The 15,566-nt window shown below is 45.5% G+C and overlaps 2 protein-coding genes across 2 annotated transcripts; one reads left to right on the forward strand and one right to left on the reverse strand.

The window, feature by feature from the left end:
• Positions 1–1,227: 1,227 nt before the first annotated feature.
• VPS29 (VPS29 retromer complex component) lies at positions 1,228–5,273 on the reverse strand. Its single transcript, XM_086474023.1, has 4 exons — positions 5,243–5,273; positions 2,566–2,757; positions 1,890–2,125; positions 1,228–1,587 (listed from the first exon to the last, which is right to left on the reverse strand). Exons 1-4 carry the CDS (start codon positions 5,243–5,245, stop codon positions 1,470–1,472), a joined length of 549 nt encoding a protein of 182 aa, XP_086330149.1. The 5' UTR covers positions 5,246–5,273; the 3' UTR covers positions 1,228–1,469.
• A 227-nt stretch (positions 5,274–5,500) lies between these two features.
• On the forward strand, positions 5,501–14,658 carry RAD9B (RAD9 checkpoint clamp component B). The gene is made up of 11 exons (XM_009959517.2): positions 5,501–5,534; positions 6,397–6,467; positions 7,414–7,563; positions 8,078–8,192; positions 9,146–9,245; positions 10,126–10,232; positions 12,153–12,259; positions 12,744–12,808; positions 13,378–13,500; positions 13,932–14,199; positions 14,530–14,658. Exons 1-11 carry the CDS (start codon positions 5,501–5,503, stop codon positions 14,656–14,658), a joined length of 1,269 nt encoding a protein of 422 aa, XP_009957819.2.
• Positions 14,659–15,566: the final 908 nt, after the last annotated feature.

Genomic DNA, 15,566 nt, shown 5'->3' on the forward strand with positions numbered 1-15,566 from the left:
AATGCTCACATTCAGCACTTTGATTTTAGGAAGGATTAAAGTTTATTTCCTTTACATCTGTATTTCTCCATGTTTAGGTCTGCTGTCAGGCTCATTCATACGAGCGTAACTTTACATAATTGTGAGAAACTTTTTTAAAACCTCTAAGTGGTGTACTTCATGTAAAATAAACTTTGTAATTTTAACTACAGTGAGCACAAATAAAGAGACTTATGTATCAATTTTGGCCTTACAGTAGTCTATAAACCTTTTTTAATTATGAAATTGTCAGGAAATTCATGTTCCACCCAGTCACTAACTTTCCTTGGATATTGTGTGCCAGTTTTCTTTTCGACTTTGTTCTTTCTGTATGTCTGCAACAGGATAAAGCAACGGGTGTGTGTGTCACTGCATGAAATAGCAGTTGGCCCACTGGCTGAAACACTTCACCTTTTTCTACGGTAAAGCCGGTTTCTCTTGAATGAAGTTATTTAGTCAGCTTATGGCACAGAGGTAAGGGTTCTAGCTGATCCTCAAGGTCTATGGAAAAGGGTAACTCATTCCTTCATCACAAACACTGCACAGCTTTTCCCAGAGGCTGCACTGGAAAAAGCCGTAGTACGAAGGTCAGCAGCTGCAGAGGGAACAGGCCCCCCCCTTCTGAATGTCCTCTGGGAGAAGGCAACAGATAAAACTCTGGGTTTATTGCAGTTAGCAGTCGTGAGAAAGAGGAGCTGTTAAAACACCTTCCGTTCCCTGCAGTCATGAGAATGGAAGAGCCAAAATGTCTGGTCTTCTTGAACAGCCCCTGGTTTAGTCTGCAGTAGCAGTACCAGGGGCGTGAGGGCTGATGTTATTTAAAACCTCTGTACGCAGAGCAGAGAACAGCTGTAGTGTCAGACAGCAGGGGAGAGCCTCCCTTCGCTGGTCAGAGATGTAAGGAGACCCCCTCCATCAGGCACAGCCGTATTTGAAACTGCTCTGATTATAGAGAGACTCAAGTTTGTAATATTCTCAGAACCTATCAATCCAATTTATCCTTTTAACATAATTTTGAATGTTAAATTGAGAAAATGAAATATCAACTGGATACTGAAGCAAACGTAACACAGCCCCAGAGCCCTCCATCTTTTTCTTCCAGTATCCCTTAGAGGTCAGTCACCGAACCGGAGTGCTGGGCCTTTTCAAAGCAACTCTACCTGCTGCCTTTTTTTCCCCAACAACAGTTCATAAAGCTCAGTTTTTCTATGAAGTGGAGTTTATTACAACATTAAGGAACAGTATTTAAACAGTCATTTTAATGGAATATTTTACAAATAATTCATACAGAGAAAAGCAAACACAATGTTGTTTTAAAGTTGTTACCGATCAAGCTACATTGTTAAGCTGTTAGCGAGGAAGTGTAGAGTACTGTAAACTAGCAATCAAGTCTTGTAGTAACTTGCAGTTCAGAATGAAATGGTAAAAATACCAGGCAAGCAAAAACATTTTTAAGATTTTTTGTACTCAATTCTTTCTACTTTCACATCATCTCCAATTAGTTGATAGACATATGTAACTACTGTAGAAGCCTGGATATCCATCAGCACAAATGAAGGAATGATGTTGCTGGAAAGAGAGGAAACGATTCATATTAATTGTGAATATAATCGCTTAACGGTGTTTCACCACTAGTTAAAGCTATTTCTGTTAAGAAAAATGGAGATGAACTTTGTAAGCCCAGTACATCAGCTCTGAAGCTTTAAGTATTTCACCCTCATCTGTTTCAGCCACAAAGATTTAGCAGGTACCATCAGCCCTTCCTCTCCCCAACACCTAGCATGTAAACATTAACCTTCATAGTGAGTTTTGTAGTTCTGTTTTGTTACCAAAAAGAAAATGCCCACAGATATTTCCCATACTTCACTTACTTCTCTAAGGCATGATAGGCTCCTGTAGCTGATCCTGGATTGATATAGAACTTGTTTTCATGTTCAAATGCCTCAAATTTGTGTGTATGTCCTGAAATTAGGATGTCCACATCAAATTGCCTTTGTAGCAGTGCCAGGCTGGCCATATCACCCCAAGGAATAACCTGATGGCCATGAATCAGCCCAATTTTGAACTGTCCAACAGTCACAACTTTCTGTTCGGGATAATTCAGGTTCTAAAAATAAGAAACAAACCAAAACCGATTAGATGTACAGATTTATATTTAAAAACAACTCTATGCAACACCAAGAAGCGAGGGAAAGCTTAGGGAAACTCCGTGCAATTAGCCCTACTGCTACGAAGCTGCTTTTATGAATGCTGAGAGGAATGAGGTAGGATGCAAGGAACTTCAGCAACCTGACACAGCAGGGCCCCTTTGCTGGAGCCCCAGACCCAGCCAAGCACACAAACTGCTTTTCTTCATACTGATGACAACGAGAACTTGCTCTGCAATTCACGTTACTGACCGTAACCCCACCTCTTCTGCCCAGTTTGCTCTTCACGTGCTCTTAGTCCTACACAACCCCGGTTTGCCGGCTTTTACTTGAATTACAAGTAACCCAAATGTTGCCTTTATGTAAAAGATGCGCCAAAAATGTCAAGAGAGGACGTTACCTCATCAAAGTCCCCTCTGACAACATGAACATCCCCAGCCAGAGTCTTGAGGTAGTCATAAGTGTCCTTGGTGCAGAGGTTTCCCGTGCAGAGGATATGTTGGATCTTTCCTGGAACCAGCAGTTTTTTGAATTTGGCCGGGAGGCTGTTGCATCGATGTGGAATGTGAAGGTCTCCTAATACTAACACCAACTGATCAGGTGGCACGACAGGAGAGAAAGATCGTTACAGACACTTATTAAGACAAGAATCATTAGGGAACAGAAAGCATTGCCATGTTTTCCGTTCCGTAACTTTGCATTCGGATGTAAAAGCTACCGAAATAAAGAATGAAATGGTGATGGCATATTGCTACATTGAGGGAAAGCGAGGGCCTCTGCTAACGCAGAACCTGCTCCGGAGGGGAGCCTCACGAACACACCAGTCCACAGGGGTTTTTTATGTTGTTGCTGAAAGCCACTGCAAGGTGTAACAACAGAAACGTGTTACCACTCGTGTACTCCACACAAATTTGGGAACTACCATAAACTACCCCACTTTTTTTTTTTTTTTTTTTTTCCCTTAAACATCCAAAAAAACAGGACATCTCTAGTACATGTTCTCAAGCACAGACCTGGCTAAACTGGCCACTTCCCTTTAAAACTCTTCATTCAAGTTTCTTTCTACCTGAATTAACTTCTGGTTTCTTCCTTATCAAAAATAAAATTAAAAAAAAAAAAAAAAAAAAAGGCAGCAAATTTGCAGCATGTGTTAACAGCTGACCAGGACAGGAAGCTCGTTCAGAGCCTGTATTGCAGGAACCACTGAACGACAGAACAAGACTTAACAGTTTAAAAAAAAAAAAAAAAAAGGGAAAAATAAATTCAAAAAACCCAAATAGGGCACTGCAGAGAAGAGAAGCCAGCCTGCTGCACACAGTGGTTCTGTTACCAGTTCTACACGTTCCTAGTTCCAATACAGCAGATGCAAGGAGAATACAAATTTAATGGGGGCTCCAAAATTAAGGATGCAGATGAAGCAAGACCATAGTTAAAATCACAGGCTTTAAATCTGCAAATAAAGACATTATTAATGCGAGCAACACAGCAATAAATTAATTATGCAAAAAGGGCATGAGAAGCTCTCTAAAGCATGGGATGTTATGCCATTGAGCTGTAAAAACACTGGATCTAGAGACAGTCCTCCCTGGTCACTTGATGAATAGCTCCGTATTACAGAGACAGTTTCTCTTCCAACCATGTGTTGTTAGTGAGACAGCTCCTAAAATGGCAGCGACCACACGTGTTCGTAAGAGACACAGCCCAGAGCGATCTACACAAAAGCAGCAGTCACTGTGCTAAGAAATTACCTCTGTTCATGTCCGCTTTTTACATTTTTAGGCCGTGCAGCTATCTTCATGCTAACAGTCATTGTTGTTTGGGGGCTTTTTTAGACTAAGAACGTCTCAGTGCCATCATCAAAGCCATGCATCTTTGGGGAACAGATGGCTGAAAGTATCAGGAAAGCAATACAAGGGGGTTTTAAATCAGCGAGCTATCAATTGAAAACTAACACAGGGGAGGATGAAAAAGACACATTTTTGACCGTCTTTCAAGAGTTCCCAGTGAAAAATGCTCTTACTATCTGGAAAGGACATACCTGAATGCAAGTAAAAAATGGGTAACAAGTGATTTTGATTATTGAAGTGGCAACAGAGTCTCTTACTGACGCTTAAGGGACTCAGGCATGCGATACCAGTTACGTATTTAATGTTTAATAAAATTATACTGCCACTGAAAACACATAACCCCACCAAGGTCAGCAGGGTGCGTGCAGTCAACAAAGGCCCTTTCCTTTGCCAACAAACCGGCGGGCCCCATGTTTTCCCCCCAAACCATGTCTGAGCTCCCATTAATTACAAAAAAGCTTGTCAAGCTGCAATAACAAGAACAAATTGAAAGCACCGAAGCGTGTTTAATAATCACAGGTATCTGCAACATAAAACAGTGGCAAAGAATGTTACAACACCTGGCTTTTACTAGGAATTCAGGTGCAACCTTGAATGGCAGCCCCTAAATCATATGTACCCTCTGACATTCGCATCATCCAGTAACATTAACAAGCCCTTACCACCGGTGTTAGCAACAGCCAAGAGGAGTAAACTTACTCTGTGCCCAGCCTTATTGGAATGAAGAAGTTGATTGCAGACAGGGGGGAATGAAAAACAGGGTGAAACATGATCAATGTTAAACAAAAGAAAGCAACAGAAAAGAAAATATAGCCAAATGAACAGGCAAACAATAATTAATGAATTGCTGATGTTATGAAAGAAGCGTTAAAAAAAAACAACAATAAATAAATACAACTGAAGCCCGGCTGCGCCGCGGCCCCCGGCACGGCCTACGCACCGCCGGCGAGCCCTCAGCAGGACCTCGCTCCCCTCCCGCCCCTCCGTCTACCTCAGCTCGCCATTAGGCCGATTTCTGGGCGGCGACTGACAGAAAACGTTCCCTCAGCGCCCGTCCAGCACGGCCGCCGCCGGGGAACCCCCGCCCGCCCGCCGACCCCGCGGGGCCCCGCGCCCGCCGGCCCAGGCCCGACGGGCCGCGGCCGGAGGAAGTGAGCCCAGGGCTCCCCCCCCCCCCCCCGGCGAGGAGCGGGCCGCGGGGGTGCGGGCCGGGGCGGCCCCGCCGCTCACCATCCTGCCCGGTGCCGCGCTCCCTCGCACCAGCCGCTGCGGCTCCTCCCGGAAGCCAGGCCGGCGCCAGCCTCCCCGCTACGGCGCCTCCGAAGGGCCAAGCTAAGGCGAAAGGCGTTTCTCCGCAGTCAACCCCCGCCCCGGCTACATCCGGGTCTCTGCGGAGCGCTGAGTCCCTCCCCTCGCCCGCAGAGGCGGGAGCGTTTCCCGCCCTTTCTGCGGCCGTCGTGTGAGGGGAAGAGTGCGGCGCAGGGCGCCATGAAGTGTGTCATTGGGGGGGCTCGCCTCAGAGGTACCCGCGGCCCCAGGGGAGGCAGCCAGCCTGGGGCGGAGGGGTGTACGTGAAAGAAACGGGCACCCCCGAGCGGGGCCGCCTCAGGGCGGTTCAGTTCAGCCAGGCCGGCAGCTGTTGGGTTGGGTGACCGCTGGCACCCTGGGGTCCCTGGCACTGCCCTCAGTGGGCTTCCCCGTGGGGGCACTCAGACGGTGCAGGGTGGGGGAGCTGCAGCCAGCCCTGCCATGGCCACGGTAGAGCTGTCCAGGAGGACAAAGGCGTTTCTGTGAGGCAACGTGCAGAAAGTTGTTCAGATTAGAGAGCAGAGGGCAGGATTTGTGGTACTTGGAGGTGGAGAAGCCATTGCTTAGCTGAGCGCCTCCCCGTGCACACTGTTCTACTTCCAGAGGCCCAACTGAACCTCCTGTGCGCAGCGTTTTTGTGCAAAATGCTGCTCTGCCAGTGCCGGGGTGGGCAGAGGCCAATTTTAACACCCACTGCTGGTTTCTTCTGTGTTTCTGAGGGCTACATCTTTCCAGATGTCCGGCTGCTAACCGCCCGCTCAAACTTGTTGCCACCTACAAAATGTAATTTCCAACTTCAGTGGTGTTTTGTCCAGTTAAATTGAATTAATTTGTGGTGACACCAGGTGATGCCAGTTGCTGCAAAGGGACAGATGACATTTGAAGTGCTGCTTTCGAAAGCATCAAGGTGTTTGTCCTACTAAAAAGGAAAGAGTAATATTTTTCACCATGTCATCCGTTTTCTTTGAAATGTGGGAAATTTGTAATGTTTCCTCTTAAATTATTCTGGAGAAAATGCAGTATAACTTTTATTTTTAACTTAGAATGCATATTGCACTGTTTTCTTTTCCTGGTAGTGTTTGGAAGAGCAATACATGCCATAGCACGTATTAGTGATGAATTTTGGTTTGACCCCATAGAAAAAGGTGTAAGTGAATTTGATTTATTGTAATTTGAAAACCTTTCTTGGAAGCATAGTATTTATGTCGTTGGATATTGTGTTGTTTTCCTACAGGTACCCTTCAATCTGAGTTACATTCTCGCTCAGCTTCCTCCACTTTCAATATGGACAAATGCCATATTTTCTGTAATTGTAATTATGCTGGTTACATCATGGAAGATTCATTCCTGCTCTGCCCCAAGTATTTGTTTTTTTTTTGTTGCTGAAGCTGAAGCTTGTCCAGGACATCCGTGTTAATACCAAGGGTTTTATTTCTGCTGTCATGGGTCAAAAGGTTTATGTTTTGTACCGCATCAGAAGCTGCCTCTAAACAACATGTTTTTGTACTGGTATGACGCAACAGGAAGAATGCATCCGTTAATATGCCTCTGATTAATCAAACACCATTTCCAGCAGAATTAAGAGTTTTCTCTAGAGGTTACTTATTTAAAAGTGATCAACTTTCCTTAATTTGCTGGGAGGCTGGAAAATCAGAAGCGGAGATAATTTCTTGTTGCACCTGAAGAATTTTTGAGGTGCTAGTAGTGTCTTTTGCTCGTTTGTACATATCATATGGGTGGGTGTGCAGGAAGATTGTTTTAGAATAAACTCCAGCCCTTCAAATGCCTCAAACAGAAGCTGAGCTGTAAGTGTTCAGGTCACTCACACTTCGGGGCCCCTTAAAAGTCCGTAGGTTGGATTCCTGTGCCTGTGACTTCTGAGCAGTAGTAACGAAGGTGATCGGTTTGAACGTGATTGTGTGCATCGTGCACCTGTATTTAGTTTGAGATGTCCACATTTAAAGGTTTTGTGGTTTAGGTATGGTACTGGAACACAGAGGTGGCTTTTTGGTTAAAGGTTTATTATTTAAGACATTATTTTACTTGTATTTTACTTACTATTATTTAAGAAATTATTTTACTTATATTTTCAGCTTGCCTTAAGATCAGTGAATTCTTCAAGGTCAGCATATGCATGTATCTTCTTCTCATCTATGTTTTTTCAACATTACTGCTGGACAGTTGTGTCTCAGCCGTGTCAGAAGGAAAAACAGTTATCCCTCCCGTGTAAATTGATAATTAAGGTACATTTTAATGGGTAGTTATGCACCGCCAATGCAAATTAGCCCAATTTCCAGATAAAATTGTAGCAGGAGGCTCACAGATGGCCCTAAACTCAAGCACTTCTAAGCAATTCTGCAAAAGAAAGCGTTCATAGTGGTGTTTAGAAGCTGCATCTCCTGAGCTGTGCCCGCCCTGCAGATCCCAGAGGCTCAACCACCTGAATCTTGGGGTGAAGGACCACCACGGTTCTGCCTCTGGAGTGTTTCTCCTGTAGCCTTCGGAACCACTATGAGGCAGGCGAGCTCTGACCAGTTGTTTAGCCAACGGATCCGTTGGCCACGTGTTGGAGTGGCGGGTGAGGATGATGAGGATCAGTATCAGCTGCCTTGGTGTCTGCTTACAGAACAGTTTGGGAAGCCATAAAAGCAGGAGCTTGAGATAAACTGTACGAAACTAAGGAAACAGTATTGTGAAATCACGTGGTGAGTAACCCCTGCACTGATTTTTTCTTTTCTTTTTTTTTTTTTTTTACAGTCAGTTCTTCCTGTATTTAGATATGTAAAAGTGCTGGAAAGGAATGTAGAGAAATGCAGCATTTATACAAATATTGATGATCATCACATAACTTTTCAGCTCCTCTGCAAGCACGGTAGGTTACATGTAAAGTGACTTTACAGCAGTTTAAAAGAGCAGGGCAACGCAGTGTTTAGTGTAATTGTTAATTGAATGTTACTGACAGAACATTATGCCAAGCACTTTCAGCCTCTTCACATCGTAATTTATATTTATCATGTGCATCACCTCGTTAAACTGATGTTCTAACAGCCTTTAGCAGACGAACGTTCTTCAGTTCAGTGGCTAAGGCACGCTGCATGGTAATTGTCAGCCTGCTGCTTACGGCGTTTAGAATTAGGCTGGAGTAAGTTCTGTAAAAAACCCACACGGTATGAAAAGGGAGGGAAACCCTGTTTTGGCAGGTGGTGGAACTGGAGGATTTACTGGGTGTCTGCCCTTCTGACCGTTCTTCAGCAGGGTCACGGGTCTGACACCCTCACCCGGCAGAACACCGCGTACGTTCATCAGCATTAATCTGCTCAACTCTCACCCATCAACATCGCGAGCTGAGCTGTGGAATAGGCACTGGTCTATATTAGAAAAAATCCAGTTTTTATTACTAATAATGAGATAATATATTGAATTAGGTCTCAAGACAATTAAGCTCTCTTAGCTCATGCTTAGCTAGAAATAAATAGAGATCTGTAGGGTTTGCCTTTTGTATTCCACCACCGTTTATATCATTACACCAGTTAAATTTTTCAGCCTTTCTTTCCCCTGCTTTTGTTGTGCTTGTTGCTGTTCACTTGTTTCTTGTGGATTCTGAAAAAACTCGGATGCTGGAAGGGCATCCCTAGGAGGCTGAAGGAAGACTGGGACGGCAGGTTAATTCAGTTTGCTATTTGGGGGTGAGTTACTTCCACATAGCTACAGCGAGTTGCTTGGTTACTTTCTCTATTGAGATTTCCTAAAAGAACAATTAATACTGAAAAAAACATTTAAAGTTGCAGACCAGCATTGATTTTTGTTCATATTCTTTGTACTTAGGTGTGGTAAAAACATATAATCTGGCATTTCAAGAATGTGATCCGTTGCTGGCTGTTTTTGCAAAGCACACATGTCCAAACATACTTAAAGTCCACTCCAGGTAATGAATACAAAAATATTTTTTCTGAAAATACTGCTCTTATAGTCCTTAACACCATCAAAACCTGATTAGGGCACAGTCAAAAACTGTGGCGAATGCCTAAATCCTGTGTCCTAGTGCTTGATGTTTCACATTACAGCTTCAGAAACCTGGATCATTCTGCCGTTAATCCTGCTCAGCCTGACCTTGAGCGGTGTGTGGTGTATAATTCGAATCCACACCCTTGAGCAACTTCCACCTATGATGAATAAAGTAGCGCTTTAATTGGATAGGCAAAGACTCCAGTGAAAGCACAGTTTTTCCTACGCAATAAGGCACAGTTCTGCTTTGAAAAGCAGCTCCTGGAAGAATCCACGGTTTGGTTGTCATTGCAGGCAAAGAACGGTGAGACTGTGCTTTTCCTGACAGCGTTTCTTGTGGGCAGGAGCCTTTGTCACAATAACCAGCCCTCGGAGCACTAAAGGTGTATAACGATACCTCTGCATAGATATCGTGTATCGCGTTTGCAAAAAGATTCTGCAACTTTTAAAGCCCCAAGCTGTTGAATAAAGGGTATCGGACGCCGAGGTTTGCTCAAAATCGTGACCCATGCCCGCAGAAAGGCAGCAGCCGTATGTGTGAGACTGATTTGGCAGCATACACAGGCATGAAATATAAACAAATTTGCTTTCATAATTACTGGGTGTATTTTTAGATTTCTTACGTACCTATTGCTGTACAAATCAAGAAGAACAATACAGCACACTCTAAGGGGTGCACATCTCACAGGTAGTTTTTCAGTTTTGCCAAGTAACGATTTTAATTTTCTAATGTGAGTAACAAAGCCAGCTGGTAATTTGTGGCAGGCAAAATTATTTAAATATTGAATGTAATTCTATAGGCTGCTGGCTGATATAATGATTCACTTCCCGACCAGTCAAGAAGAAGTAACCTTATCAATTACTCCAATGAAAGTTTGTTTCAAGAGTTACACCGAGGAAGACACCGGTAAGGAAATTCAAAAGATCAAACAACATTGGGGCTTTAAAACAGGTGAGCTAAAGGAATAAAAACTATCGCAACCTGAGCAGAGAATGCATTTTATGGCTGGATGAGATTTTTAAGAGAGGGAACATATAGAGAGAGATTTAAGTCGTGCTGCCACCCTCTGGTTTTAATACATTGTGAGAAAGTACGTTTTTAGCAAGGCTTTCCTGGTGTCGGTGGCAGTTATCAGACTGAGCAGCCAATTGAAATAAACGATGCCACTTGCTGTAGGCTGGAGCAGAGGTAATGACTGTGCTGCAAGAGCAGCAGCGTGGCAACAGGCAGGAAAAAGGAGCCAATTTGCTGTTTGAAGAACGATTTAAACCTGAACACCATCATTATAGAACTGACACCACTACGGAGTCTATTTTAGTGCAAGGGCGATGCGGCGCGTTAGCTGGCGTAACGCCGTTACGCTGCGCTGCCGTTCTCGGATCTCCCTTGGAGACGGAGAACAGTCTGGATTCTTGGCACGTGGCTCAAACTAATTTTAAAGATATAGTTGTGCTTTTGAAGGGTAGGTTCTTGTATATCATATAATGAAGGGATGCTTTTCACATGGGCTTATGCCCAAAGCTGAGGATAATGACCTAGAAAAAGATGACTGCCTAGAGCGTAGGGGTGGGGATTGTGCTGGGAACAGGCTAAAGCAGTGGAGAGCAAGAAGGATTAAGGGGTGGAAATGGGAGTGAAACAGGGAAGAAATGACTGAAGATGAAAAGACGCTAAAAAGATTTTGAATGACAAATGTTGTTATTCTAGAAACATACACTTACAAGAGTTACTGTAAGAAAGAAAGTGAAAAAAATAGCAGGTAAAAATTTAATGAGATACCAAAAAGCCAAAGAGCTGAGGAGAAAAAGGAGGAATTAGAGGCTCCGTGCTTGTTGTGTAGCCCGTGGTGCAATACACCGCCTGCAGCAGAGGTTCTGTTTGCACCCAAACAAAACGAGTCCTTTGATCATCTCGTCTGGCGGTGGCTGGGGCTCTTCCACGTTCGGGTTTAATTGCCAAAGAAAGAAATGGCACCTTCTGCCCAGACTTGTCGTCGTTGGCATGCGGTGGGCTCTGCCCTGCAGAAGCTGCCAGATGTGTTCCACGTAGGCATGTCTAGAGTTTTGAGGAACTTGAGTGTGTTTGACCAGGCAGTGGAGCCTTGTTGAAGGCAGAGGAAAAAAAACGACCTCTTGGGCAGAGAAATGGGAAACTGGGAATAGTCTGTAAGAAGCGTTCGCAGCCTGGCTTGGGACGAGACCTGGAGAGGTGTGAACTGCCTAGCGGTCTTCTGAACGCCTCGGAGACTGTAACGCAGCACGGAAGCACCCTCTTGCTTTCTTCTCACACCCCTAACAGCAGCTGCGGGCTCTCCTGATGAGAACAAGCACAACTGAATACCTGAAGCCAAAGAGCCCGTTTCCCGTTGCCACTTACGTACCAGGAAAAGATGATAATTAAAACCAAAGAACCCGAGTCCACCTTCCTTGTCCTCTGAGGCCTGTCAGCAATTACCGTTTAAGCCCTGCTGCAGCTTGGTCCTCCTGTCTGCGCAGAGCCGGGATGCTACCTGTGAGGAATGCCTGTCGGCAAAGCAGAGTTGCAGACCAACAGCAGGTAGCAGGTTAGCTCACACCGTAGAACATAAAATGGGTTGTTCAAAGCCATTTAAAGCTACCTAAGGTACTGTAAATAAATTGAGGATTCTTTTTTACTTAATTATGAAATAAATTTAGATAAATAAACATTTATTACTGCTAGTTGCTATACAAATGTGATTCTTTGTTCAGACGACACTGATGTAAAAACCTTGTGGTTATAACCATAGTTTTGTTGAGTTCAACCTCCCCTCCTTTGAGTCCTTGACTTTCTTCTTACTTTAAGCAGATTTTTCAAAGACAATGCTTACTGAAATACAACTAAACCCAGAGGAATTTGACTACTTTCAAGTTGGAGTAGATTCTGAAGTGACGTTCTGCCTTAAAGAACTGAGGGTAAAGCAAGAATTTGTCTTGAAAATAAAACATTTCCCCTTAACCTGCCTGACTTGCCCAGGACAGCACGGCACGGTCCCTGCAGAGTGGCCCTGGGGAGCGCTCCCACAGCCTCCTGCCCAGCAGCCGTAGTTCACCAGCTGGCGAGGACGAGCTTTACAACCCGGGGTCTTTAGGACATGGCAGGGTCCCTCACGGTGGCCTTTGAAGAGTAAACGAATTGTTTTTAAAACAAGAAAAATGTAGGTTTTGGTGCTGGGCAGACACACTGGAACTGCCCTGGAGAAAGCGGTGTGGCCACGGATGTTCTCCAAGCAGAAGCTGCTTGGGCAAAGCCCCGGGCAGGGAAGGCAAGCAATGTACTCTAGAAGCAGTAGAATTTCACCCTATTTTTGCCAGTAAACAACAACTGGGATAAACTCACGTTCTAATACTGATCTTCTGTGCTTAGACCAGCGTTTAACCACCCACCCCTTCATTTCAGGGACTACTAGCGTTGTCAGAAGCTACCAGTGCTCCCGTCTCAATCCATTTTGACGTGGCTGGAAAGTACGTTTTGGAACCTGCCTGACTAAACCTACTGCAGTCACAGCTCTACAGTCGCTTTTTGCCTGCAGGTCACTCAGTGAATGTTTAACTGGACCAGTAAAATAGCTTGTCGTTTTGTACCCAGAGCGGGATTTCTGAGCCGTGATACAGGGTTACCAGTTTGTTACTGGGCATAAAGCAGTTAACAGAGGCACCAGTACTACACAGCGAGCCGTGCTGACTAACGGGCACCCCTGTGTGTTACCTGGACACCTCAGCCTCTCAGTCTAGAGCACGCAATGATTTTATTTAGAAGTCTAAAGAAATAATACCTTTTCTGTTTAAAATACAATTTTAACAGTTCCATATTTAAAACTGTCGTTTGACTAAGCATTATATTGTACGGCATTTGCTCCTTGGTGCACTGAAATCCGCAGCAGGAAGCCATCCCACGTGCCTCAGCAGCAAGCCCGTTAGATTCTCAGCTTTTCACTTCTTAATCCGTGCGTGTGGAATCACACGAGCTGTAGTTCCCCCTGCCGTGGGTGTAACCATGCGTGCTGGTTTAGTCTCTGTATATTTGTCTTTAGACCAATTGCTTTCAGTGTTGAAGATATGGTGCTGGAAGCCAGCTTTATTTTGGCGACGTTGTCCGAGGTTGAAAAGGAGCGAGCTTCCCAGCAGCCCCCCTGCTCATCGCAGCGGCAGGAAAGGTAACAGCACGGGCGAGGGAGGCGGACTGCCCAAGAGGACGAAAAATTGATGTTTAACGTTTTCCAGCCAAGTCAGGTTTAAAGACGGAAAGGAAGCGACCTGCTCATTCCTGCAGGGCGTTGGTAAGCACTGTACGGACCCCGAGTCTTTGTTCATAGGAGAACCGTGAACCAGAGAGGGCCCAGGGACACGTCAGCGCCACGCGCAGCAGTGGTGCGACCAAGAGCGCTCCACACTGGCTTCCGCTTCCCTTCATCTCCACGGGGTTCCGTCACAGCAGGGAGGGGAAGGGAAGATATTTTTTGAGAATCTATTCTGAAGCTTTTTTCCTGAATGCTCTTCAGAAGTAGAGAAAATCTAGAAAGTACAGAAATTCTAACAAAACGACGTAAAAGCCAGTTACTAACCTGACCTACTCTCTCCAATCCAGCTCGAAGACACATACGGGTAAATCTGAGAAAACCGCCGTGGATAAAGATGGCAACGCCAAAGCAGCTGCTTCCAAAAAGCCACAGTGGAATGGAAACGCACCGACCAGAGAGGCAGCGAAACGCGCAAGTCCTTTGGCGAAGCAAGAGATTAACAGTCTTCCCAGGGTCGCCAAGAAAGGCGCGCCAGGCACGGGAGAAACGGCTGGGGCCGAGGCAGAGGACCGCGCAGTGCTGGAAGGAGAGGCAGCGGGGTCTGGCTACTGGAAGGTAAGGGGACTGCCATCGTGGGCCCAGTGGGGCACCTCAGCTGGTGCGTACCCGAGGGCTGCCCGCACTCGGGGGTTACCTGCCACGTGTTGATGTTCAGTCCTGCATGCGGCATTCCAATGGACCTGGCTTTCCCGGCAGCACAGCTGGCAAAAACCACCACGACTGTGTTTAAAGGTAACGCGGAAATGTTCACTGACAGCAGGCGTTTTCCTAGAAAACACTGTAGGCCGATAAAAATTTTAAAGTGGCAAAAGCTTCAGAAATAATTAACCCCCAAATTCTGTATCGCACACAGTTTCTTACTTCTATAAACATTTCATTTTCCAGTTTCATTCCCTATTTTTTGGAGCGGTTTCTTGTAAGAAGGATGCCATCGGTCACACCTCCCACAGTTTAGCAACAGCTAGCGACACCGAAGAGGACTTTGGCAACATGCAGAGCTCCCCTGTTCTCTAGTGACATGAAGCATCTGAGCCCAAGTAAAGACTGGGCGAGCATCTTGAAAGAGAAAAGTGTATTTGAGGTGGTTTGTTGTGGAGCTGTTTCTAGTTTTAGGAAGAAGTTTAGCTGCAGTTCTTCAGCAAGTTAGAACTCAACAGGAACTATTTGTACCCTGGGCTTGTGTGGTGAACGGCACTTCACAAACCCCCGTTCAGGCAGTCTGGGAAGGGGGAATCCTGCTCAAATGTGCCCGTTTTTCTTACGAGACAGACGTTAAGAAAAGGACAAAACCCGACCCAGGGCATTATCAGTCCCTCCTATCGGTACAGCTGAAGCATTTACTCACTGTTCACGCTGATCACCCCCTGGGTCACTCAACACTGCCAGCCGCCACCAGGAGGCCGTAGGAATTCAGGTCACAATTGACTGGACATGGGCGTTACTCGCTCTGCAGGCCTGCTGCTCTGGGTGTTCAGCTTTCCGGTACATTCCCGCAGAGAATTCAAACTGTGGCACCACTTCAGGCAGGTTAAGCTGCTGTGGTAAAGCAGGGAAAACCCAACCCCTCCCCTGCGGCACAGCTAAGCCCCCTGCTGCTATAAAGCGGCTGGTGGGGTCCAGAAACGGTGGAGAACCAGCATCTGAGTAACCCAAGGTGTCACAGAAATACATTTTAAAAAAAAAAATAAAGTTGGTGTTTGAACGCACGAGTTCCAGAGGCTTTTGTGTTCCAGACTCGCATCGCTCTTCCCCCTCCCCGCCTCTTTGGCCAGAGCCCGGTTTGAGAACCCCAGACCAGGGTCTGAATCCCAGCGCCCAGGGCCTGGTGGCTGCACCTCTGCCCACCGAGGGCATTGCTACGTTAACAAATGGAATTTTCACAGTCAACGTCAAAAAAATCCCACATTTTAGTATAAATACTA

Source organism: Leptosomus discolor, chromosome 16 (assembly GCF_034619465.1).
Source record: "Leptosomus discolor isolate bLepDis1 chromosome 16, bLepDis1.hap2, whole genome shotgun sequence".
In the NCBI taxonomy this organism is placed as follows: domain Eukaryota; kingdom Metazoa; phylum Chordata; class Aves; order Leptosomiformes; family Leptosomidae; genus Leptosomus; species Leptosomus discolor.